The sequence below is a fragment of the Hylaeus volcanicus genome, chromosome 5 (genome assembly GCF_026283585.1).
Source record: "Hylaeus volcanicus isolate JK05 chromosome 5, UHH_iyHylVolc1.0_haploid, whole genome shotgun sequence".
In the NCBI taxonomy this organism is placed as follows: domain Eukaryota; kingdom Metazoa; phylum Arthropoda; class Insecta; order Hymenoptera; family Colletidae; genus Hylaeus; species Hylaeus volcanicus.
The window spans coordinates 408,736-432,539 of record NC_071980.1 but is presented as its reverse complement, the minus strand read 5'-3'; the positions used below and the strand labels follow the sequence as shown (position 1 = coordinate 432,539).

General features: G+C 38.4%; 7 protein-coding genes across 13 annotated transcripts; 2 read left to right on the top strand and 5 right to left on the bottom strand.

Moving 5' to 3' along the window:
* The first annotated feature begins 6 nt into the window (after positions 1-6).
* On the top strand, positions 7-2,685 carry LOC128876748 (X-ray repair cross-complementing protein 6-like). 2 transcript variants are annotated; one of them, XM_054123372.1, is made up of 7 exons: positions 7-419; positions 526-1,136; positions 1,251-1,573; positions 1,656-1,817; positions 1,881-2,111; positions 2,192-2,388; positions 2,474-2,685. In XM_054123372.1, the coding sequence occupies exons 1-7, from the start codon at positions 252-254 to the stop codon at positions 2,588-2,590; spliced, it is 1,809 nt and encodes a 602-aa protein (XP_053979347.1). In that variant the 5' UTR covers positions 7-251; the 3' UTR covers positions 2,591-2,685. The 2 variants fall into 2 exon arrangements, with proteins under 2 accessions (XP_053979347.1, XP_053979348.1); XM_054123373.1 differs by having other exon boundaries at positions 278-419; positions 671-1,136.
* A 288-nt stretch (positions 2,686-2,973) lies between these two features.
* On the top strand, positions 2,974-6,170 carry LOC128876752 (NAD-dependent protein deacetylase sirtuin-2). 4 transcript variants are annotated; one of them, XM_054123387.1, is made up of 8 exons: positions 2,974-3,330; positions 3,619-3,723; positions 3,793-3,956; positions 4,259-4,498; positions 4,577-4,933; positions 4,992-5,187; positions 5,280-5,472; positions 5,561-6,170. In XM_054123387.1, exons 2-8 carry the CDS (start codon positions 3,716-3,718, stop codon positions 5,627-5,629), a joined length of 1,227 nt encoding a protein of 408 aa, XP_053979362.1. In that variant the 5' UTR covers positions 2,974-3,330; positions 3,619-3,715; the 3' UTR covers positions 5,630-6,170. The 4 variants fall into 4 exon arrangements, with proteins under 4 accessions (XP_053979362.1, XP_053979364.1, XP_053979363.1 ...); XM_054123389.1 differs by having other exon boundaries at positions 2,984-3,330; positions 3,793-3,934; XM_054123390.1 differs by lacking the exon at positions 3,793-3,956 and having other exon boundaries at positions 3,312-3,330.
* LOC128876742 (probable 2-oxoglutarate dehydrogenase E1 component DHKTD1 homolog, mitochondrial) lies at positions 6,150-10,447 on the bottom strand. Its single transcript, XM_054123350.1, has 13 exons — positions 10,167-10,447; positions 9,419-9,708; positions 9,117-9,336; positions 8,680-9,029; positions 8,320-8,541; positions 8,083-8,243; positions 7,746-8,013; positions 7,465-7,672; positions 6,990-7,402; positions 6,790-6,910; positions 6,521-6,709; positions 6,373-6,458; positions 6,150-6,291 (listed from the first exon to the last, which is right to left on the bottom strand). Exons 1-13 carry the CDS (start codon positions 10,336-10,338, stop codon positions 6,184-6,186), a joined length of 2,808 nt encoding a protein of 935 aa, XP_053979325.1. The 5' UTR covers positions 10,339-10,447; the 3' UTR covers positions 6,150-6,183.
* Positions 10,448-10,500: 53 nt separating this feature from the next.
* On the bottom strand, positions 10,501-14,457 carry LOC128876747 (endoribonuclease CG2145-like). Of its 2 annotated transcripts, none has more exons than XM_054123370.1 (8): positions 14,255-14,457; positions 12,850-13,260; positions 12,704-12,754; positions 12,450-12,551; positions 12,128-12,382; positions 11,704-12,028; positions 11,107-11,548; positions 10,501-11,031 (listed from the first exon to the last, which is right to left on the bottom strand). In XM_054123370.1, exons 1-8 carry the CDS (start codon positions 14,310-14,312, stop codon positions 10,798-10,800), a joined length of 1,878 nt encoding a protein of 625 aa, XP_053979345.1. In that variant the 5' UTR covers positions 14,313-14,457; the 3' UTR covers positions 10,501-10,797. The 2 variants fall into 2 exon arrangements, with proteins under 2 accessions (XP_053979345.1, XP_053979346.1); XM_054123371.1 differs by having other exon boundaries at positions 12,128-12,379.
* A 761-nt stretch (positions 14,458-15,218) lies between these two features.
* LOC128876761 (uncharacterized) lies at positions 15,219-15,950 on the bottom strand. Of its 2 annotated transcripts, none has more exons than XM_054123400.1 (2): positions 15,438-15,950; positions 15,219-15,359 (listed from the first exon to the last, which is right to left on the bottom strand). In XM_054123400.1, exons 1-2 carry the CDS (start codon positions 15,948-15,950, stop codon positions 15,219-15,221), a joined length of 654 nt encoding a protein of 217 aa, XP_053979375.1. The 2 variants fall into 2 exon arrangements, with proteins under 2 accessions (XP_053979375.1, XP_053979376.1); XM_054123401.1 differs by having other exon boundaries at positions 15,219-15,709; positions 15,809-15,950.
* A 1,608-nt stretch (positions 15,951-17,558) lies between these two features.
* Positions 17,559-21,649, bottom strand: LOC128876767 (uncharacterized). Its single transcript, XM_054123408.1, has 3 exons — positions 20,155-21,649; positions 19,337-19,480; positions 17,559-17,841 (listed from the first exon to the last, which is right to left on the bottom strand). The coding sequence occupies exons 1-3, from the start codon at positions 20,221-20,223 to the stop codon at positions 17,569-17,571; spliced, it is 486 nt and encodes a 161-aa protein (XP_053979383.1). The 5' UTR covers positions 20,224-21,649; the 3' UTR covers positions 17,559-17,568.
* Positions 21,650-22,502: 853 nt separating this feature from the next.
* On the bottom strand, positions 22,503-23,760 carry LOC128876764 (acylphosphatase-1-like). The gene is made up of 4 exons (XM_054123405.1): positions 23,432-23,760; positions 23,348-23,364; positions 22,836-22,945; positions 22,503-22,756 (listed from the first exon to the last, which is right to left on the bottom strand). The coding sequence occupies exons 1-4, from the start codon at positions 23,601-23,603 to the stop codon at positions 22,642-22,644; spliced, it is 414 nt and encodes a 137-aa protein (XP_053979380.1). The 5' UTR covers positions 23,604-23,760; the 3' UTR covers positions 22,503-22,641.
* Between the last annotated feature and the right edge of the window lie 44 nt (positions 23,761-23,804).

Below are 23,804 nucleotides of genomic sequence, written 5' to 3'. Positions count from 1 at the left end.
TACGTGTGCGCTGACCACTTTATTACTTCCTAAATTTATTATTTTATCATTTGTGTGTCCATGAAACGCATGCTTTAACCTTTAGCGGTCGTATGTCGAGCGAGACTCGACTAATGCATTGAAATCAAAAAATTTGGACAGCGAAAGCTCAGAGGTTATCACTGAACTATTAACAGCTTTAAACAACGAATGGGAAATATATAGACAATATCATTGACTAATAAAATATAAATAATTCGTTAAATTTAAACATGGCATCCTCTATTGATGAGATATTCGACGATGAAGATGATTTGTCAGAGGGCACTAATGAACTTTATGGTATTCGGGATGGTGTACTGTTTATAATTGATACAACTACTCCAATGTTTGAAAATGATCCACATGAGGGAATTCCATATTTTGTGCAATGCATAAGGGTACTTTAACTTATCTTCTTTAATGCTACATCCTTTAATAGCTTTGAAACTGATATTTTAATGATTTAAATTATATGCTAATTTTTTTTTAATGTTTGCAACTTAGCAATACATAGAGATACTTAAGCAGAAGTTGGTTTGGAATAGGCAGGATTGGATGGGTTTAATACTGTTCGGTACCAAAAAATGGGACGAAGATTCTAAAATCAAACATGTGTTGACTCTTCAGAAATTAAATCTTGTTTCTGTAGATAACTTAAAAGAAGCGATAAAGATTGAAGGAGGGCAATGGCAATATTACAAAGATATCGCTTCATCTACTGCTTATCCGCTACACGATGTATTATGGCATGCAGCACGAGCATTTTCTTCTATAGATGTAACTATGCCAAGACGTAGAGTAATTTTTTTTACGTGTCAAGATGATCCCTGTATGACGAATAACGATGAGAAACATCGAATAAGAGTGAATGTAACGAGTTATAGTGACCTTGGAATTCAATTATTTGTTGTCGGTCTGAGTGACAATTGGAATCATGATTTGTTTTATAAAGATCTAGAAATATTATCAACAAAAATTGATACCGACGATTACAAAAGAACTTCACTAAAAGATCTAGTGGAACAGGTAAAATTACCATGTAGAAATATGGCAAAGCTACCTTGGAGACTTGGAGAAAATGTGACTATAGATGTATCAATTTTTAATCTTTCCGTGTAAGAAACAAACTATTATTTAACTTTCTAATCTAGTTTTACCATGAAGCCCTCTATATAATTCATGGATTGGTTACTTTTATTAGGAAACTTAAGAAATGATTTCATTTACAGTAAAACACAATATTTAAAGAAAGAATGGATAAGCAAAATAGCCAATACTCCTTTAACTTCGCATTCATACTACAAGATAGCGAACGATGACATTGAAGACGAAGAGAACGATCGCGTACCAACGCCCATTTTAGAAACTGAAATTCAGAAATATCAAGAATTTGGTAATAAGAAAATCTGTTTTACGTTAGCCGAAGTGAAATCATTGAGTGCAATACGAGAACCAGGCATTGATTTAATTTGTGTAAAACCTATTTATTATCACCCTTTGTACCATTTTGGCCAACCATATTTCGTTGCACCTGCTAAAAGTAATCGTAAAGGTAATATTTCGTGTAACCTCGATGACGTATAAATATTTTCATAAGATTAATATTACATAAATGCATGTTAAAATGATTTTAGATAACAAATTATTATTTGGTGCATTTATAAATAAATGTGATTCAAGGAATTTAATGTTAGTATGCTCAGTAACGATGAGGAAACATTCTTCACCAAAACTTTATACTATGATACCAAATACGAAGAATGGAGGATTTTATTTATATCGATTACCATTTAGAGGTTCGTTTTTAAAACAATCTTGAGATATTAAATATCCCTGATCTAATGTACAATCTTTTTTAGAACATGTTCGAAAACTTGGTGAATTTTCTTTAAAATACATGTATGACAATAACGATAATAAACCTCCAGCTGATTCAAAAAAAGTTGAACTATTACAAGCAATGATTAAAAGATTAAGAATTCAATACGATCCAACACTTTTCTCAAATCCGAAACTTCAAGCTCAACTTCAAACTGTAGAGACTTTGGCCTTAGATTTGGAGCAACGTGAACCCCTGCCCGATGATACTCGTAAATTATTTTTTGAAAATATTATATACGATTGTTTTTTCCAAGCATGACAGTATTGTAATTGTAAGTTTTATTTGAAGTTCCAAGGGACGATGAGATGCGCGAACTAGTAAAAGATTCGTTACATAAATATAACGAAATACTTAACGAAGAAGTAGAGGGTGAGGGTGTATCTGATGCGCCATTGGCAAAAAAAAGAAAGCAAAATAGCGAAGCAATTGCAAAACCTGCAGCATTGGATAAAGAATCGATTCGAAAACTTGTAGAACAAGGAAAGGTATATTGAAACATTTATTATTTTAAATAGAATCAATTAATAAAAATTTATAATAAACTTAGCATGGTGTATTTCCCTATTATAGATAAACAGTGCTACTGTACCACAGTTAAAATCCATGTTAAAAACCTTGGGTGGAAAAGTATATGGTAGGAAGGAAGAATTAATTAATAGGATTCAAGCAGCCATAGATTTCGATTAATAAATAAGTTCTTTGTATCTCTTATTAATTTTGTATTATTTATCTCTATAAAAATAAATATATTTTGTAACATGTTTCTAATAAAAAGTGCCATATTATTTGATTTGTGTTGAATTATAAATATAAAAAAATCAATCAAGTAAAAAGAATCATTACAATGGATGTGTGGGTTTGTGTGTGTAACTGCAATCAGCCAATCAGCTGATTAAGATTTAAATAGCGCGCACCGGAAGTTACACCTATGAACTTCAACACGTGATTCAACTGCTAAGAATATTTTATTTATACATGTTCGAGGAATTGATTTTGACAAATATTTCACATTTTTATGAACACATTCCGTACATTTATGTCGTATTGTTTGATACGAAAATCAGCCCCACTAATATTAAAATAAAGATTGCATGTTATTTTTATTTGCGTTATATTTTTTAAAAATAAATAAAACATATCCAACATAGCGTTCATATCGTTAAATATTATACTAAATAAGAACAATAGCAAACAGTAGAACATAAACATTTGTTTACTATATGAATATATAATAGAACGCAAGTTGGTCGTTCGATAGCTCGTTTTAACCGTACGTGCAAGTGAACATATATGTAATTAACATATCGCCGCAGTGCTACGCTTATAATTATCACATAAATGATCTTCAAAATTGTTTGAAAACATTATATAAACCAATATACTAAACTTAAAAAATATGTCTGAACACAACGATGACACAGCAAATGGTAATGTTTCAAACATTAACATTCATCCACTTTAAGAAAATTCGATGTTTCTGTCATATTATTCACTCCGTACATTTTTTATTGCGGCATTAAAGGAATAATCCTTCTTTTATTTTATTCAGTAAACATTTATACAATCACACTTGAAAACAAACTTGGATTACTATTGTGTAATTCAGAATATAAATTTCCTACAGTAACAGGTTGTAGAGTTATTCTTTCGAATTTTCTATTTTTATAAATATTTTTATGTTTCATTTATGCTATATAAATTGTTGATGACATTAGGACAAATGTAAATAACGTGATCATGCGATAGAGGTTAACTGTTATCCTTGAAAGTGCGAAGTTTTACTAATCAAATAAAATGATTAAGTGAATTAAGATGTTCAGGTATTGTTTGTTGTTTTTCATTGCACTTTAAAAGCATTTAGATTCGAGAATTAACAGATATATTTTCAGGCGAATACTGTATCACGCGTATGGGTTAAATTACAATTGTAAAATCACCTATTTACAATACAATAATATGTTTCCAAACATTCTATTGTCTTCAATTAACTTCCAGCATCAATCATGTGCTCAACGTTTATGGCGAAGATGTGTAATTGTTCATTTTGACTTGAGTCAGTACAATATTTGTACCGTATAAGTCCATTTCAAAATTTACAAGAATGCTTCTTTCCATTAAATTGATTAATACTTTTTTTTCTTAAAAAATTAACAAGCTATTAGCCATTTTTAATAATGCATGTCACATTTCCTTTGAGTAATAGAAACTAGACATTCTTGGCGTATAAACATTTGATGCAAGTCAATGGTTTATATTTATATTTCTCGCGTAAACATATATGTTAAGATATATTTTCTTTTTCATTATTTTCCTGATTGAATGTTAATAAAAATACTACTTTGTTATCTATACTAGACAAGACACCAAATGACGAAGCAGCGCATAGTTCATCAGAGCCAGAGGAGGTAGAAGATTCTGATATGGAAAAATTTCGTAAATATTTGGCACAGAAGTTGAGAATTTTTGATTCGGATTACAGTCAGCAATCGCAAGAAAAAGTACTTCGTGAGCTTAGCTTAGATGGAATAACAGAATATATAAAAGAAAATGATACATTAAAAATTATTACCATGGCTGGAGCTGGTATCTCCACTTGTAAGTTTTTATGAATAGTGTTAAGTTTATATTAGAAAAGGACACGTTATGAAATTTATAATTTTTTAATATTCGTAGCTGCGGGAATTCCTGACTTCCGATCACCGTCTAGCGGCCTTTATCACAATTTAGAGAAATATAATTTACCTCATCCTCAAGCTATTTTCGAGTTAGATTTCTTTATGGAAAATCCAGAGCCATTTTTTATGCTTGCACGAGAATTGTTACCCGAAGGTTTTAAGCCTACACCTTCCCATTATTTTATTCGACTTTTATGGGAGAAAGGATTGCTCTTGCGACATTATACACAAAATATCGATACATTAGAGAGAATGGCTGGTTTACCTCCAGAAAAATTAGTAGAAGCTCATGGAACATTTCATACTGGACGGTGTCTTAAGTGTCGAGCGCCGTATACTTTTGTATGGATGAAAGGTAAGAATACGACGGTTATAGTTTTATGCGTGTCCTAAATTACGGTACTGATTTTTAGAGAAAATTATCGAAGGTGTTATTCCAAAATGCGAAGAATGTAACGAGGGTGTAGTAAAACCAGATATAGTATTTTTTGGAGAAATGTTACCCGAACGTTTTCATCATCTTATCGATCGGGATTTTACGCAAGCAGATCTTTTAATAATTATGGGATCGAGTCTGGTCGTTCAGCCATTTGCATCTTTGGTAGACAGGTATGCATTATTTAACGATGGATCGTAAAGTCTTGGAAAGCTTAATTCAAAGATTTTTGGTTTAATTGTAATTTTAATATTTTTTTTTCAAGGGTACGTCCTAATTGTCCACGATTACTTATCAATAAAGAGAAAGTGGGCATGCAAGATCGTCTGTCACGGCTTCTAGGATTGCGGCACGGCTTAGTTTTTGATACACGAAGTTCTCATGGTGGTCGCGACGTTGCTTGGTTAGGCGAGTGCGATACTGGTTGTCAATTGTTAGCTGAAAAATTGGGCTGGGGTGTACGTGTCTCTCCTGAATTTATTACTCGATATGATTCAGAAATGAACAAAATCAATTTAACTGATATTTAAATCTGCTTCTTTCCAGGATGAATTAACTAATCTTATAAAAAAAGAACATGAACGATTGGATGCAGAAAATACTAACAAGGATTGACTGCATCACTAGTACTATCGTGAAGTAAAGTCGGTCTTTTATTACACGTGGTATGTAATTTCATGGCTACTCCTTTTATGAAAAAGTTAAGCCACATAGAGAGATACTATTATATTTTAAAGCAATTACAAAAATGTTGCTTAACATATTGAATATTTAATGTTAACGTTAACAAAAAGATACACTTTTGCCTGTATTTCTTCCATCATGTTTTAACAAAAAATAGAAGGAATTGAATTAAATGAATGGTAATGTTATCATTTTTTTAATATATATATATTTTTCAAGCATTAGCATTCGTTAGTATGCCGATGTTATATGAAACAAGTATAATATCAATTGTTAGGGATTGTGTATATAATTTATTTCGTAAAATAGTGTATAATAATATTATACAAACGAATGTGATTATGGCAGTTGAATCATATGTACAAATAAAATAGAGTATAATGAAATTTTGTAAAATATTGTTGATATTTACGTAATTAGTTTCTGCAAATTTGTTGTATCGAATGCTACTTAAACTTTTTACGTTAAGAAATAGATGCGAAAAGTCATTTTATACGAAACGGTTTATCGATAACTTCCTGAGCTTCTTGTTGATGCAATTGTCCTTCGCCAACAGCTGGTGCAGCCATAGGTTTACGTCCGCAGTACGTCAACTGCAAATAATAATTGTATTTATATAAAGACAGTACACATTTTAATTAGCTACACTTTTGTTTAATTTAAAGTTTACATACCGGTCTACCGCATAAATTTTCAAAACGAGACTTGACGAAGTTCCATGCTCCCATATTTTGCGGTTCCTCTTGGCTCCATACGAATGCTAAAACCAATATTTAGATTGTAATTTCATAGTACGATAAGAAATATCATTTCCGCACTTACTCTTTATATGTTTATATCGATTGATCTCTCGTAATAATTCATGAATTGGAAAAGGGCATAAACTCTCTAGCCTAACGATTGCAACATTCTTCTGTTCTGTTCTGTCTCTGTAATCATCGAGAGCATAATAGTGCTTGCCGCTCACTAAAATCATCTTATTTACATCTGTCTCTACCGCTTTCTCATCTCCTGTCAAAATAATATTATTTATGTTGTAAATTCTAGGTAAAGGTAGAGAACTGAATTATCGTCTTTTACGTGTAAGTTACCTATAACATTCTCAAATTTAGTTTTTGGTCCCATGTCTTGTAACAATGATGTTGCAACAGTATGACGTAATAATATTTTTGGAGCCACTATTATCAAAGGCTTTCGGAAATTCCTTACCATCTAAACGGGACTAAACTATTACTACATCGTAGAATAAATTATAACGATTCTTAAAACATAACTGCTCTACACGTCTTACTTGTCTTCTTAAAACATGAAAATATTGTGCTGGAGTTGTAGGGTTTACGATGTGCATATTAACATCGTCACCGTCAGGCCTGTTTTCTTTGCTATCCGTGAGTTGTAAAAATCTTTCAAGTCTACAGGAGCTGTGTTCGGGTCCAGCGCCATCGTAGCCATGTGGTAAGAGCATTGTTAGCCCGCTACTTAACATCCATTTTACTTCTCCGCTGCTTACGAAAGTGTCGATAATGATCTGTGCTCCATTAAAAAAATCGCCAAACTGAGCCTCCCAGATGGTCAAAGTAGTTGGTAAAGCTACGCTCATACCATACTCGTAGCCAAGAACTGCTTCCTCCGACAAAATACTGTTCGCCAACTCTAGTTTTCCAGTTTGACCCTCGATCATAGAGTTCAGGGAGATGTGTATGCCTAAGCCATATTTAGTAATCGATTACAAATTTCTATCGCTTAACCGTGTTTTTTTCACGTACCTCCTGTAGATTGATCGACGAGCATGGCATGTCTATGTGAAAATGTTCCTCGACCTACGTCTTGTCCGCTTATTCTGACACTGTAGCCTTGATACAACAAACTTCCAATGGCCAATGCTTCAGCTGTGGCCCAGTCCAAGCGTTCATCGTTGGTCACTTTCTTCAGTCGAGATTGAATATGATTTTTCATTAGCTGTGGGTGGATCGCCTGTCGCATGATAAACGAAATATTTAATGCACTCGGAAAACAAAGTTTAGGGCATAATCTAATATTAACTCACCGAGTCGTCCTCGGCGTGAACACTCTTTAAAGCTATGAATTTCAATAGATTTAAATCTACACCTGTATCCCATTGGGTTACAGTTGCGTCAGCTTGCTGCATTTCGCTCCACAGGCCTGCAAAGTATGCAGGTTGTGGAATGTAGTTGTCAACCTGTTTCAGTGCTCGATTTAGCCAAGCTTTATGGTTCTTAACGATGTCTTTAGCTTTTTCCATAGAAAGAACGTTCGACTTTATTAATTTTTCGACGTATCGGTCCGGTACCGATCTAACATAAACGAAAGCGTTAGGAGATTATTCCTGCGTTGCGCAGATGCCAATGTTCAGAAACACTTACTTAGGGCGATTGTTTATAATTTTATAAATAAGAGGATTCGTGAAGACTGGATCGTCCAATTCGTTGTGACCCCATCTTCTAAAGCAATTCAAATCGATGAAAACATCCTTCCTGAAGCGTCGTTGATATTCGAAAGCTATTCTAGTGGCACGAACGACCATCTGCGATAATTTTATCATTTTACAATTTATTTCGCATCTACGTATGCCAGAAGAATGGTAAGTGTATGTCGTGCACCTCAGGGTCATCTCCGTTCACGTGAAGCACTGGTGCGGAGATCATCTTTGCCAGATCCGTGCAATATCTCGACGATCTACCTCTAGAAGGTGGAGTTGTGAAGCCTAGTTGATTGTTGATTACTAGGTGAACTGTTCCTCCTATCTCAAAGTGTGGAACCGCGGACAGAGCCAGACATTCTTGATTTACACCTTGACCAGCGTAAGCCGCATCTCCGTGAACCTGGGATAAAGTTTAAACGATCGTTTTACCACATAACGCGATACTATTATGTATGTATATCATACGTACAATTTATATTATACCAAGTAATAAAATTAAAAACAACGAGGAACGTATACTGTAACGTATATTCTTTACTTGGATATTTAACACTTTATCGCTCCATCGCGCGTTTTCATCCTCGTTATAACCACCGTCCTTAACGGCTTGCATTATCCCGCGTGTTTTCCCCATCGATATCGGATTCACAGCCTCCAAATGCGAAGGGTTTCGCAACATCGTTACATGAACATTTTTCCCGTCGATTACGAGGTCGGTGGAGGATACTAAATGACTGATTACGTCGCCGGTGGCTTTCACGCCGTTTGGAAATTCAGAGTATCCTCGTAGCTTTCGAAATAACTTTTCTGCTGGGAAATTCAGCATACCCGTCAGGAAGTTGAGACGACCTCGATGAGGCATACAGAGCACGATGTACTCCAAGTTATCTGCCATAATAAGGTGATCCGTTTACAGAAGACGTTCACGAATCCGAAAATACGGACAAGTTTCAGCTAAAATTGTTTCTTTTTTACCATGTGCGCACAATTTGAAAAATTCATGAAAGAAGGCCATCATACTCTCGGCTCCCTCGCACCCATATCTTTTGAGGCTTACGAACTTTACGGCCAAAAACTGATCGAAAGCCTGGCTTTTCAGCATCTCCATCGCAATGGCTGTTTGCGTCGTGTTTGTCAAGGAACTCGTTACACATTTTTCGGTGGTTTCCGCGAACCATTCCTTTTCCTCTTCGGTCTGTATAGAAATGAACGTAAATCAGGTTCTACAACTGATCGAACATCTCGACATTTCTAACTGTATTTTATTTATACAATACCTCCAAGTAACTAAACTCAAGTCCTATCGTGTTACTGTACGCTTTTTTCAGAAATTCTAAAGCTTCTTCCACCGTTCCTTCCTCTTTTCCCATTGTTAAAATTCCTTGGAAGGAAACTTTGTCGTTTAAACGCAAACCAAAATTTTCCGGACTTAACTCTGGCAGTAGTATCGGTGCCTTAGGTGAGATAGGATCTATATTAGCTTGTTTGTGACCATGCTCTCTGTAGGCGGTAACGAGCCGATAAAAATTACTGTTTTTTGAGCGGGTTTCTAAATATTTTGTCGACACTAAAAATATAAGAACACAGATAGAGTAATATTTTTAGAAAAAATTGTTATCGTTAATGAGAATTACTGTTCGTAGATCAGATACCAACGAGTTGGTTCAAATTTACCGCGCGACCACGTTCGAGAATTAGCTCGATCGAACAGTTGCGAAGTTTTGAACATTTATTTCGCGATAAAAGTACCGTGATTAACGTAATCGTGACTTGTATCTTCGCGAACGACGCATGGTTACCAAGAATCGGAGATTCCAGCAAGGTAATGACAAATTGTTGTTTAAAAACGCGCATTCTTTACGATTAGAAAATATTTCTACGACAGACAGACGCTAATGGATCCAGCCACATTGCGCGGGAATTTTGTTCGTAAACTATTAGAACGTACCGATAGGCTCTCTTTATTATTATAATTATTGCCCATTGTTCGATACAGCGACGTTCTAAAATTGAAATATAACATACCTTCGAAGCGTCGCTGAATCCTCGGTTTGTATCCGTAAACACCATTTTCACTGTGATACGATCGCACGGAGATGCTTGGTCGACAAGCGAAACATCTCGAAGCCGGATTATTATTTATCCACTCGAAACGCGGATGTCTGTATTTGTAGAATGTTCGTATAATTGCTTGCATTCTCGCATTCGTTATGAAATCTGCGGATCAACTGACAAGTCCCCCATCGCGATCCGATATCCCGGTTAGTTTATTGCTCTCTATCCCCTCCATCGATTCCAAGTACCCAAAGTTATCTCCGTATTCGAGATTGTTAGTGCTTAGATAATACGAAGCAATATGTCCGAAGGAAGGCAAATTTATTTATGCGAGGCATAGGAATACAATTTTTATCGACTCGAAACATTTCGGTAGATTTCCAAACAAACATCGAGCACATAATTTTAGAGTGTAAACGGTTAGAGTCGACGAAAAACATTTCTGAACAATCGAAAGGTAGAAAAAGCATGCAAGATTACACGGTTGCCTTTCTTTTATACCGGCGCCGGTTATCGAGTATAGGCTCTTTTATTAATCATTTTTGTACATGTGACAAAATTACGTGATGCTTGGTCAAAAAATAATATGTTTGGGAATAATTTATATCTCGGGATACGCTGTTCCTACGAGATCGTTGCCTCTGTACTTGAACTTATGCGTGACAATGTTGAATCTAGTGCCTCCCAAGGACACTGGACAGTTTTCGTCTGGCCGTGCATAGAAACAAACCGTGTAAAGTGCCATCTCTAGTTCGGGCGAGGTACCCACAAATATAGTCGTCACGGGTTTATCAAACCCGTTATACTTTGTGCGTATTTTGACAATGGAAGCTTTCTGCAAAAGAGGAATCTGGGTTACGAGTCTTATTTTGGCTATCGCAAGCGGGAACGATTAAACAAACTAACTTACGTTTCCCAAATCAACTTTCTTTAAATATCCATTGTAATCCGCTTTACCGCTCGTCTCTTGTTTGCTATAAAAGATCCAATTGTGCAGGCCGACTACTTCGGTACCAGTGGCTGCGTTCTTAAGTTCCGCCATAAAAACGTGTTCGAATCCCGAGCTACCGATCTTTCCTTGTCCACGGGAGAACAGATTGAACCATATCTTCCTCAAGGTTTCCTTGTACTCGTAATAATCCTTGCGAATCTTCCCTTTCTCCGCTAGAAACCGCATGGCAGCTGACATCACGTTCGTGCTGAGGAACGTGTCCACCAGGAGGCTTTCCTCCTGTCTCTGTATCGGGCTTATATGCTCGTTCACGTTGGTGTCCGGTTGGTAGTTATCGTAGATGGTTATAACTTTTTGCACCGTGGGTACCTGGAACGCTTCCGCGTTCACCGTAAACAACCTGTGTAAGGTATACATTTAAATCACTTTAGTCAAACAACAAATTTTTGTAAATCCTACGAAAAATGTTACACTAAATGTCGTTCGAATCTCGTGTATATTCGAAACGTCCTGCAAGGTTTAACATTGTTCATTGTAGGTTGTACGTAGACTTACGGTTGCGATGCATCGTCTACCGTGCTACTGCTAGTTGTTTGCTTCTGTAGATTCAACGTTATGTATCTGTTCGCATTGTTATTGTCTTTGATGAATAGAGCTTCGGAAAGTTTTTCCAAATCCTCGTCGGTGATCGTGTTTCCTTTGCTGTAGGTCGGGTTGCTCGAATAGACCTTGTTCGCTTCTCCCGTTGCCGCGCCTGCAACTGCACCACTCGCAGCTAGTACACCACCCGTAGCTAATGCACCACCTGCAGCTATTGCTCCCGTAGACGGTCTCGTTTGTCCGGGTCGCGTCGGTGTTTCGGGTCTTGGTTGAGGTTGTCCTGTTAAATTATCGAAACAAATACTTTACGTCATTTCTTATGTTACAAATCAGAATTCTCTGGCCCCTATTAAAACATCCTTCCGTTTCTGTGATATACCTGGTTGGCTCGGATATCCTGGTTGTCTTGAGGAGGGTGTAGGAGAGTTAGGTCTGCTACCGCCACCGGCAACATCGGCCCAACTTCTTTCCGGCGAACCAGAGCTTCCTATCGAAGTAGGACTTGCAGGTCTAGAGAGAGGTCGGGCCGTTGTACTCGTAGGTTTCAAAGAACCCACGTGCAACGTAGATACTTGATTCCCACCGGTGCTATGTTGATCGGAGGTCGGTGGTAATCGTCCTGGTCCAACGGCTACTTTGGAAATGTGCATTTAAAGTTTCGAAAGCTTGAGAAATTAAGAATCTGAATCTCGGTGGCACACCTGGTGATTGCGGCTGAGGTTGTTGGGGTTGTTGAGGTTTTTGAGGTTGAAGTTGAGGTCGAGGCGCGGGAGTAACTGCTGGAGCTGGTGTTGGTTTAGCACCTGCAATGCAAAGCATGCTAGTAACACATTTTCAAGAAATATAGTGTTCCAAAACATTCTTTGTACTTTACTTTAAAAAAATCACTCGTCGCGATTATGTTTCCGTTGTGCTTGTTTTTCTATTATTTTCATGAGAAACCAAAAATTCGTACCTGGTGTTTGTGGCTGCGGTGTAGCTCCGGGAACCGATGTCGGTTTAGAACCTATCGAATTCGTCGCATTTAAGTAATTCGAAAGAAACCATTTCCAACATTTTAAGTAAATGGTAGGATGTATTCGAAGATATTTATCAATTTACCAGCACCGCTCAATGCTGGTCCTTGCCCAGGTAATTTTGGCGATTGTCTTCCAGATTCTCCAGCTCCGGTGAGATCCACCGCCCAATCCCTATATCCCTGTCCACTCTTACCACCGAGTCCTGGGCTTCCTGGTTTAGGCAACGGAAGATCCAGGCCCACTTCGGTTCCTGGGTTCGGTTTATTTGGTCGCGCATTGTTTCTTATATTTTGTCCGGTTGAAGAAACACCTACCGCCAACGCAGGATCACCTGCGCCGAGTACGATCGATCCTACATTTGGTGGACTATTCGCCAACTTGCTAGTCGTCGGAGTAGCAACTGTACTTGGAGCTGCCGTCGTAGTCGTAGTCGTAGTCGTAGTAGTAGTATCTTTGTCCTTTTTCCAGAACTTCCATCCTGCCTCGACGTCGGCTGAAAGAGCATCGCACATTTTGCAAATTCTTTTACGTACAGGAATTAGCTTAAATTAGTCAAAGTACTTGCAAAGTAGGGCTAAGAAAATGTACATCGTTAAACGTCTGTGATTGTTATCGTTAGCGTGAGATCGCTGTGCCCGTGTATTCTAGATATCAAACAATTAGGTTAAATAATAACGATCCATTCTACATATTTGTCCATATAATAGATGATAGCATTAAAAATTGCACACATGTATTAGCGACAGTTTCACAAATCCCGAGATTCTGTTTTCCAAGTTCTCGATTGTACACAGAACTAAGAGTCAGAGCGCGACCCCGCGATAACCTTGTTGATACGCAAAAAGAAAAACAAACAAAATACAGCAGAGTATTTAGAACCAGGAATTGTAAAGTGCACGACACAAGATAACACACATTCTTCTTAAACATTCTAACGTTGTGCAATATATTTGTAACGTTAATGTTTTTCTGCAATCTTAGAATTTTCTTATGCCGTATTTCCCAAGCTTTTAAAAGATATACATATATATGTATATTTCCGTTGCCTCGAAGAAAAACCATCGAGTTCCTCCTCTTTTCTAAATTGCTAGATTCGAAACTTTCACTATTTATCTAACAAGACTATGGACAATTACATCACTTTTACGCTTTTCGTTACCCAGAAAAACGAGTTACTTTTAAGAAGTAAATATTTACGTGGCTGTCGAATTCGTCTTAAACTGTAATCTCCTTGACCGTTCAAAAGTATTCAAATTATTCTTCCTCGTTGTGTTAGTAAACACTTTTCTACGATCTAAAATGAACGCTATAAATTCGACGATAGGATGGGAATGCTCCGTTCATTTTCATAATCGCCGTGTTTTTACGTTACTACGTTCATCCTGTTTCACGAATGATGAATGTGAAATTCAAACGAATCAGGCATCTTTGAAAAGCTAGCGAAATTACATGGTCACAATGAAAAAGTACAAAAATACTTGACTCACCGACTATCAACGATAGCGCCAATATAGTCAGGAACAACGACACCCTTTCAGTTTTCATGATTTCCTGTCAGACAGCTGCGAGTGCGTCCTGAGACAGGATCGATGAGATCTAGATCACCGACGCAATACGATCAAGAACGTTCCTGCGACGTAGGCGTTTTAAGACTAACCGAGGTCTCGGCTAGCTCGATTCAGTCCGCCTCCAAGCGATTATACACTTTCCTTCTTGCCTTCTGATTTCTCATTGGCACGTTCGTTCGAGCCTGTGTTAAGGTCGTTGCACGGTCGCACGGCCATTTAATACCGACGAAAATCGGCGTCGATCTTCTTGGAAGAATGATGTCAGCCCCTGATCTTAACCTCACGGTCGATTCCCGAGCTCGATCGTTCCCGCGCCCGACCGACGGTAATATTTCACGTTTAACTAACGTACGTGCAATACGTATAGATACGTACAGAGCGACTTCCTCTCTCAGATGTACCGTTGAAAATCGAGTTAAGGAGAATTAAGAACGCGTGTATTAACAGTCGGTATGCTTGAACGACATGAAACGAAAACTATACTGCTAGCTTGCCAAAAGGAAAGTGACTCTCTAGACGTCTTCGTCGATAACAATTTCGAAAGGTGTAATTCATTGTTTCGCTGGTCTTGAATCCGTTTAAAAATAAAAATCAAATTAGTAGAAGAATCTTTTTATTTGGAAATAATAAGCATCTAACTTTCTTACATTCTTGGAAGTTTTATATACATATTTACAAGTTACGGTATCGTGGCAATTAAGAGCCCGTACCGAACAAGTTCGTAGCTTAATAACACAGGGCGTATCCGCTTTTATGGTACGGATTCACTGTTTATGTATATTTATATTCTGTATCACGAATAATCATGGTTGCAGTGATAGAAACAATGTAATCACGGGGGAAAATCAATTTGCTTTTCCACCGAGCCGAGCGATAAGGAGTTTCAGCTTCCAATTAAAGGAAAATAAATAGCTGCCCACAGGAGCAAGAGAATCAGCAGAATCACCATCAGTTTCGAGCGGGAGTTGTCCCAACCGACCAGCATGTATTTTGGGCCTCTTTCGGGCTCGTCTGCCAATGAAGACTGAAACGTAACAGGTTTTATTACGAAAAAGCTTGAATAGTATTTCATTTGAAAAATGGTCATAGTCGCGTTAATTACATCGTCGCCTTCTTCGTGAACGTTTAGTCTCTGTGTGCTAAAATTATGGCGCATTTGCGTGGATTTGTCGTGTATATTCTTCGAGTGGCTTTGATCAGACTTGAACGATATCTTGCTCGATTGAGTTTTCGATGTTCCCGGAGTATCGAACGTCGCGAGTCCGATGGTCACGATTTTCTTATCCGTCTCTTTCGACGTATTATCCTTCGAATCCGTGATTTCTTTGCTCGTCGAACCGCTAGTCCCTGTATTTTGCGTCTTCACATCGTCCTCTATGCATCGATTTCGGTTAATTAAGGATTTCATAAGTTTCGAAAATCGTAGAGATCGGCCGATTATCGGCGATAAAATTTCAATTGCGGCTACTGTACCCTTTCCGGGTTCCTTCCGCTCGGAGACGGAGACCCTGCGCTCAGGATCTCGCACTTGAGATAGGAAGCTCTGCAAGTATCGCGCAATCTTTTTCTCCTTTTCCTGCTTCAGATTGCCGAGTCGGTATTTCCTTCGAAGCATCTACCACGATATTGGACTCAACGAACGCTGATCCTTGTTATCTTCGATCGTTCGACAAACAATGCTTCCGTCTATCTTTTGTGCTGCGGAAGACAACGAGATTAGATAAATTAAACGTTCCTAATTAATCTTTTCGAAACGCGTATCTTTTTGCATCGACGAGATTCCGCTGTTTAAGTAACAAAGATCCGCGTCTGCGTTAACAAGAATTACTCACTCGTGTCCTGTACCTTCGTAAACATTTTACAAAAGAGGTTTCGATCGATTCGTGAGTCGGATACCAAGGAACGAGCATAGAATGCCGTCTTCAAGTCTGACGAAATTGCGTCTCGGGTGTAAAATACAACCTTCTGTACTGTTGAGCATCAAAGATTAATCGTCCTTTGCCTTCTCGCATATAAAATTTTCGTGTCCATCAGATTGTCATCGTGTCGGCTGTCGGCCTCAGGATCGTTGCTGGCGAACACACGTTTTGTCTCAGAGCGTCATATATTTGCGTGCAACTTGTAGCAAAGTTCATGCTACTGTTCTCGAAAACTTGAGCCCGAAATCTATCATCTTTAACCGTTATATCTCGTAGCGTGCCCGATTGGAAATCCGATAAAAGTATTGTCCGTAAAGTTTGTTTTCCGTAATTGCAAAAACCTACAAACGTCTTATCGGTTTACACTATCTCTGCAATTGCCACGCCTGACTCCTGTACCGAATACCTTAATTCCATAGAACTCGATAAGAATGTAATTTAATTTTATCGCGATATCTCGTAACGTCGCGTTATCTTTGGATCTGTTCGAGGTTTTGATCTTTTTAACGAATATTTTCACTTATTTCACAGCTGTTTTATGGATCAAGTTTGCTACTCGTATATAGGAAGATGGGGTTATACAATCATTTCGTAAGCCGTTACGTTTTATTTAGTTGTATACAAACATTTGATAGAAAAAAAGTCATAGATAATAAAATTAACAATACTAGATGTTCGAACATTTTTCATCGAATAAGATTTAGAAATATTCCTTAATTTTCTGTATATACAAGGATTCGTAAAGCGATTCTCGTGTACGATATAAAAATTGGTCTTGCGTGTAGCACGTGTATAAATGTATTTACATTGTTATTATAATACAGTTACGATTGTGTAGAAGTCAAGCAAACGTAAAAGATGGAGACTCGCGACACTTTGCTAGACGCAATGCACTCGAATCAATTTAGCGTAAACGATATGTATTTATTCTGTACGATTTACCGAGATCTCCGAAGGTACAAAAAACCATAACATCGAGCCGAACAATCCAGAATTTGCTGTACCCTTCGAGTTTTCTTTGGCATGCGATTAACCGCGATTTACTTAGAACGTAGAGTCTCGAGTATGCGTTGATATGTTTTGAAAGTAAGTAAATACTGGTAAAGGAGGGCAACGAGAGAGGATTTTTACCTAGGAACCTTTACCTAGTATTTTATCGTACATTTAATATCTTTTCATTCGGATCGTTTTTGGTCGTTCGTTCGGGCCCACCTAATACGACCAAAACGGAAAAAGGATCCCGAAGATCCTTTCTGTTCGCTCCTGATTCCAATCCTCCGGGTTGTCTTATGTTCGGTGTACCAGTTTCGTCCCTTACAAGATTTTATACTGTGTGAGGAACGCGTAAACGATCACCCATAGGACTAGAGCAACGATCACTGAGATCAGGAAGACTGTTTTAAGAAAATGCCAGGGACTTTCCGCTGTACTGGTCCAGCCTTTGCAGCCACCGTTTCTGCATGGGATGCTTCCCGACGGTACAGGTGTCGACGTCGCGACGTTGCTGGTTTTCACCTCTCCAAACTCCATTTCGTCCATGCTCTGCGTTTTTGTCTTTGTCAACTCGAATCGCGACGGACTCTCCATCTGAAATCGATATTGCTAGATATACATTTCCGATGATCCAAGTATCGCACTTTCTCTTTAGAAGCGATACAGTTAAACATTTCATAGATTACACCTAATTAAATTGTTTCTTTTCCGAACTAATGTTATCCGATTAAAATTTTCACTTAAAATCGAACGAACTTTCGACTATGAGTATCGTTTCAATATTCGCGAACTCGATGCGACGATGGTGAATTCAATTTGATCGTCGTTGAGTTTTACGGTCTCTGTCGCGTTGCAGTTTCTGTTGTTTTTGCTTGAACAGTTTGCGTTAAACAGAGATAACAATTTATGCGCTTGTTAACGGACTTGAATGACGGTAACGAGTCATAGTTGGAAACGATAACCGACGTTCTTAGCGGAGTACAGGCTAGTGATAAGTCGACTATATTTATTTAATTTGTTTATACAGGTTGTTTTTATTCTCCGAGGTCACCGACGATGATCGATGTAACTGTTGTTAGTCATTTCCAATGAATATTCCATTTCAAAGTATCGGCCATTTTCATCGGCACGTTTAGCGACTAGTTCCGTATTTATTTAAGATATAGGAAGAGATATTAATTACGCGACAAACTTTCCTCGATCCGAATGAAATTTATCTGTTTAACGCGGTTTCGAATCCGGGCCAAAAGATCGGATTGAACTAGATATCGCGACCACAGTTTCCTATTTACCAAACGAGTAATGTCAATGCGTGTTCGTAGAACAAGTTGAGAAGCGCTGTACTATTCGTATGGTTTTACAAAATTTGCGCGATTTCAAGGATGGCGTAATATGGTAAAAATAATTTTGTAGAGTCGCAACGAAGATTCGAAGGTCGGATTCGTTCTTTTAAGTGGATTGACCAGTTTTCGAAGCAGAGAGTATTTTTACGTCTGCCATAAACAATTGGAGATTCTATTTTAAAAAACGAAGTCGACCTTTAAAGTCTTCTTTACGTCACGATTGTATTTGAAATATTACTCTAACGGGACACCCTGTAGAGACATTTCTCACCTGGTCAAAGTAGAACACGATGGAATATTTTGATGTTCGCGTCGATAATATAATCGTTGAAGTTTAATTGATTCCGAAAAATGAAGAAAAAAACAGTTGATGTTGGTTGAATAGTGTTTATAAACATTCAGCGAAAGCGTAGGTAAACGACCGCAGTATTCGATAAACCCAATGCTCGATGGTAGTACGTGAAATGCACGTAACAATCATGGACGGGATTTTATTCGACTAATAATCTAACTTGAAAAGTTGTGTTTTTTTTATTTCTTTTTTAAAAATTTTGCAGAAAAAAAGCGATTACATAATATCGTTAGATCTCGGACAATGATGAGAGAGAAATTTGGAACAACAAGTATCGACATGGTCTCTATCGAGCGACCGGTAACACCGGTATACATCGCGCGCAATCAAAGAATGCGGCTGAATGCACCAAAATAGTAGGGTAGATAGAAGGAAAGGGCGAGGGGGATATTACGTGTGATTCTGGAATTCGATTCTTGAAAGGGAAAAAATCTTGTTCCAACTCTGGTCCCGTCCCGTATACCAAGCCCATCATGCTGGTGACTTGATTCAAATAGGGATAGTCCCATATAGAGCCTGGGGATGGCACTATCACCATCTGTCAACGAGATCAAATTATTACATTCGACCAAGTATGTACGTATGTATGTCGAACGACGCGGCGATATTCCATTAGAATCGTACCAATTTTGCTCTGCGTTTTTCGGTAAGAAATTGGAAAATATGTCTGAAAGAAACACAAGTAGGTCACCGTCGCTAAGCTTTCCCTATCAGTTTCGTGGAAATGTAAAGCAATTAAGGCGATTAAAAGCGTCGAGGGCGTCTTTGGAATGCATAGGCTATAATACATAATTGGTTGTATACAGAACTAAAACCGGCTGAACCAGTTTCTAGGACTAAACTTGGCGTAATTTCAATCATTGCAAAACCCGCTGACGCTGTTCTTGAAACGCTCCGTTGTACGAATCGGAAACTTTCGCTCTATTCCGCAATCACGTGGGATTCGAATCGATCAAGCCGCGAACAAATCAGATGTAAATTTCGGACGAAAGAAACACGGTTCGTTTCAAACGAGCTCTCTCGCGTTCTGAATCACTGGTGTACGGAAGGTCGTGTCGTAATTGATCGGGTCAATGATTCGTCAACTCCGTCCGATTTAACGGTAAAGGTCGTTTTTATACGCACTTACGCGTTAGAGTATCCGATATATGTAGATTCCCCGGGTTACACAGAGTTTCGAAGAAAGTAATCACGGTGTATAGGCGCACTTACGTTATCAAACATGTATCTGTACTTTCTGATGTGACGACTTCCGTCGTCGTCCATACTTCCAATGGGCATCGCTAAGGCTCACATTGACCACACTTTTGCTCCATTTTTTTTTAAACGAGATGGGTTTATCATACTAACGAAAGAGTTTTAACAACGAAGAACGATAACGAGAATCAACAGAGTTAGTTTTCCATACGATTCGGTCTGGAATGCACGAAAGAGCGTAGTATACTCGCGTACGGCACCGCAGGAACTGGCCAGTTACGCCAAACGGGGCTCATTATCAGACCTTATCAGCCTCGACCCCTGATCCTTCATTATCGATAAGCTGCTCCCGTATGAAGATCGCCGCCGCTGCATTTTAATCTACCAGTGGATCGGCCGGAGGAGGCTTGACCATCTTCATCGATTATCTCGCCTAGTTTTACGCGATTCGATAAATGATCAAAAAACTAAAATGAAATAATAGCCGTATCGGTGTTTGTGTCTTTTGAAAAATCGCAGCGTTGGAAGCGATCGAGTAACGACCGACTCGGTTTTTTAGTACAAAGTATCGGAATCGTTATGCAAGCGGATGTGCAACAGGTCTCAAGGACGCATCGGCTGATTCTTCGCGATGACAGTACTAGGATACCTTGCGTAATCTGGTGAAGCTCATGTTCCGCAACACAGGTAGTAAAGTTGTCGGTTCGAGAAAAAGTTTGATGTTCAAAAATGGATTCATCGAGGCATATCGCGTCAACGCCGAGGATACGAATGCTCGGTTTGATCGATTACGTCGAAATTTAACCCCATGGGAAACACGTGACACCGCGAATTGGCACGATCGAATCGAAGCGAGTCGACAAATGATTGTGTCGAGCCGGCTTCGTACAGTTTTCTTTTCTATTACTTTCGAGCTTTTCTCCGACTTCACTTTTATTCGAGGAACTCTCTTGGATAATTAGGAACGAGAAGGTGAAAGTGTCGAAAAATCCTCGTGGCACGTATATCGGTGCGCGATGAAAGTTGTTGGCTTTTCAGAGATCCAAGAGGCTATCGTTGCGAATGCCGAACGTGTCGTATCGATGATTATGCGTCATTGTTTTTTCTACTTGAAAATACACATACACTCGAACGAGTGATCGTGTACGGAACCTAGCCATCTTCGACGGTTCACAACGTTCGAGCAAAAAAAAAAAAAAAAATATACATGTCGAATTGAGTAACCTACTCCTTTTTCGAAGTCTGTTAAAAATATTTGCACTTATCGTTACGACACCGTATACAAACATTATCAAGATCGTTTCGAAGATGTTTTCCTTGTAAGGAGGAATCGAAATGGGCCGTGATTATCTCTCTCCTATTCGCGATTAGTACGACGCATCGACAAGGTCGCATAACGATAAAAACCGTAGAAAGCAAAGCGGAGGAACGCGCTAGCGATTCATAGAAAATTGAAAAAATGTGTAGCGCGTATCATCGTCGAGATGCGATTTATCCGAAAAAAAGGTTTGTGCTCTCACCTGTTGCGGATGCCAAGTGTGTTGAAAAAAACTTTTGAAGCACCTCATGCTAGATGGCATTTTTTCACCTTTTCCGATCACCTTATTGTGAATTGCAATTGCGAATATTCAAGGGATCATTCCTCTATCGTCCTCCTACTTTCCCTTGTTTGCTTAGACACTCGAAAGCTGTTCTCGATCAAAGTTGAATAAAATTTCGTATACACAGACGTTTACTTTTGTCGAAATTTCATCACTGAAACGTCTTTGTTGCTTCGAAATTTCAAACTTGTAACTCTAGAGATATCACCGACTTTTCAACGCCGCCATGCATCCTAAACACTATGTAAACGGTGCTCTAATCAGAGACGAACTGCGACGGAACTGCGAGGTGCAGTTGCATCTATGCGACTGATCGCCAGGCGAAAGTTTCGAAGCGTACGCGACGGTGCGCACTCAACTAATGAAGTGCGAGCCGATAGCGAGAGGATTCGTACGAATGCTTTCAACGTTGGGCTGCTCAAACCTATCCGTGTTACGGACGTTGGTTATCCAGAAGACACTGGACGATGTACAAGTCGATTCGAAAACCTAGACGTCTAGTCAGCGACGCCGGATAGTAATAGCGTTAACATCAGTGTTGGGCAACGATTACTTTGCGGTCATTTTTCTGATAATTCTTTTAATACCGAATAATTTGGCCTTTCGAACTTGAAGTTACGTTACGACACGATTCGAGTTGTTTGACATTTGCCAAGACGACATTCTACGTATAGAGTACCGAGATAATAGAGTAACGGGATCTTGAAATTTCTGCTGCAGCAAATGCCACGGTAAATTGAATGCCGCGAATACGCGGCCCACTTTTCTTATTGTCCAAGAGACTTTATTGCAATTGAAACGCAAAGTTGTGCACGATATGTTACGAGTTATACGAGTACACTAGTTTTAATTTCGAGCAAATCATAACGCTACGAAAATGAACAATTAGACAGTTTTGCCTCTATTTTTTGATTGCGAAATCGGTGAACGAAGGCTGGGATATGTCCTTCTCGTTTCGAAATTCCGTCTTGTCTATCGCCGACTGAGGACTTCCGGTATATCGAAGCCAATTTTTCCTGTAAGAAAGTGTATCGTATTAGAACCAAGATTGGCACACCCCTTGATATATTTTTTTATATATTTTACAAAACTTACATTTCTTCGATTTTATTTCGTTCTCCTTCGAGATGTCCGACGACCGTGCCTTGGTCGGTGTTCATGCACCATCCGGTCAAGCTTAATTCTTTGCCACGTTTTTGGGTGTACTGTATTAGTCGGAAAACGTTAAGTGACTTAGATCGAATCTAATAAATTCTTGAAAGAAATTATTTCATTTGTTTTATTACGTTTCATCATACCGTAGAACACTGCGTGATCGATATAGCTGAATGTTTGGTTTCTTAATAAGCATTAGTCGTACAAATATGAATGAGAGTAGGAACTTGTTCGGCTAACTATGTACATTACTCGAAAAAATGGAGCAAATTGTATTTCTTAAATCGCTCTTCACAGAGTAACTGATTTTTCGATTATAGAGCAGCGCGTCGATAACTACAAAGTAACAGCTACGTCTGTCAGATGTCACGTCGGTACAAACTAGTCCGCAAACTTGTGTCTCTGCGTTTCGAGTTATTTACTTAACGTTTATTAGCGAGCGCATTACTTACCTTTCTAAAGAAGACACCTTTGAAGAAAAAAAATTAGTCGTTAAAATCGTCGTATTCTTACGTAGGACAAAAATAATCTCTTACCTTGTACGGTTCCATATACTTCGAAGTCGACAGCGATTAGTTTCGACATTGTCGAATGCGTATCTTGCGATGCTACTTCCGACAACGTTGACGATACGAGGAGGAAACAGAAAACGCGTTTAAGGTATTTCTCGATTAATATTTGATCATTATTCGACGAAACTATAAACATATCTCGGTCGATTCGTGAAATAATATTTGACTAGATGTCGCTAGTCGAGATTGTATCAGCTGTTCCGGCTGGTTATAGCGGTATCCTTGGAAACTATTCTCGGTGCTTTTAAACGAGAATTAAATTCAATTTAGGATTCGAACAGGGTTGAATAGTGACCAAGCTTACGTTCTCTAATCTGTAGAATCTGAAATTTAACTC

What these genes read in the sequence shown, in the direction of transcription:
- LOC128876748 (XM_054123372.1), top strand. Translation starts at nt 252, where the DNA reads ATGGCATCCTCTATTGATGAGATATTCGACGATGAAGATGATTTGTCA. An exon ending in ATTTTGTGCAATGCATAAGG is followed by an intron (nt 420 to 525) that starts GTACTTTAACTT and finishes TTTGCAACTTAG; the next exon opens with CAATACATAGAGATACTTAA. An exon ending in AACTTGTAGAACAAGGAAAG is followed by an intron (nt 2,389 to 2,473) that starts GTATATTGAAAC and finishes TCCCTATTATAG; the next exon opens with ATAAACAGTGCTACTGTACC.
- LOC128876752 (XM_054123387.1), top strand. An exon ending in TGGAGCTGGTATCTCCACTT is followed by an intron (nt 4,499 to 4,576) that starts GTAAGTTTTTAT and finishes TAATATTCGTAG; the next exon opens with CTGCGGGAATTCCTGACTTC. An exon ending in CTGAAAAATTGGGCTGGGGT is followed by an intron (nt 5,473 to 5,560) that starts GTACGTGTCTCT and finishes GCTTCTTTCCAG; the next exon opens with GATGAATTAACTAATCTTAT.
- LOC128876742 (XM_054123350.1), bottom strand. Translation starts at nt 10,338, where the DNA reads ATGCAAGCAATTATACGAACATTCTACAAATACAGACATCCGCGTTTC. An exon ending in ATTATAAACAATCGCCCTAA is followed by an intron (nt 8,014 to 8,082) that starts GTAAGTGTTTCT and finishes CGTTTATGTTAG; the next exon opens with ATCGGTACCGGACCGATACG. An exon ending in TTCATGTTTTAAGAAGACAA is followed by an intron (nt 6,911 to 6,989) that starts GTAAGACGTGTA and finishes AGTCCCGTTTAG; the next exon opens with ATGGTAAGGAATTTCCGAAA.
- LOC128876747 (XM_054123370.1), bottom strand. Translation starts at nt 14,312, where the DNA reads ATGAAAACTGAAAGGGTGTCGTTGTTCCTGACTATATTGGCGCTATCG. An exon ending in ACCAGCATTGAGCGGTGCTG is followed by an intron (nt 12,755 to 12,849) that starts GTAAATTGATAA and finishes CGAATTCGATAG; the next exon opens with GTTCTAAACCGACATCGGTT. An exon ending in AGAAAGTTGATTTGGGAAAC is followed by an intron (nt 11,032 to 11,106) that starts GTAAGTTAGTTT and finishes CCTCTTTTGCAG; the next exon opens with AAAGCTTCCATTGTCAAAAT.
- LOC128876761 (XM_054123400.1), bottom strand. Translation starts at nt 15,950, where the DNA reads ATGCTTCGAAGGAAATACCGACTCGGCAATCTGAAGCAGGAAAAGGAG. An exon ending in TTCACGAAGAAGGCGACGAT is followed by an intron (nt 15,360 to 15,437) that starts GTAATTAACGCG and finishes GTTACGTTTCAG; the next exon opens with TCTTCATTGGCAGACGAGCC.
- LOC128876767 (XM_054123408.1), bottom strand. Translation starts at nt 20,223, where the DNA reads ATGCCCATTGGAAGTATGGACGACGACGGAAGTCGTCACATCAGAAAG. An exon ending in ACAGATACATGTTTGATAAC is followed by an intron (nt 19,481 to 20,154) that starts GTAAGTGCGCCT and finishes TCTCGTTGACAG; the next exon opens with ATGGTGATAGTGCCATCCCC. An exon ending in ATCGAATTCCAGAATCACAC is followed by an intron (nt 17,842 to 19,336) that starts GTAATATCCCCC and finishes TATCGATTTCAG; the next exon opens with ATGGAGAGTCCGTCGCGATT.
- LOC128876764 (XM_054123405.1), bottom strand. Translation starts at nt 23,603, where the DNA reads ATGTTTATAGTTTCGTCGAATAATGATCAAATATTAATCGAGAAATAC. An exon ending in CGAAATAAAATCGAAGAAAT is followed by an intron (nt 22,757 to 22,835) that starts GTAAGTTTTGTA and finishes ACTTTCTTACAG; the next exon opens with GAAAAATTGGCTTCGATATA.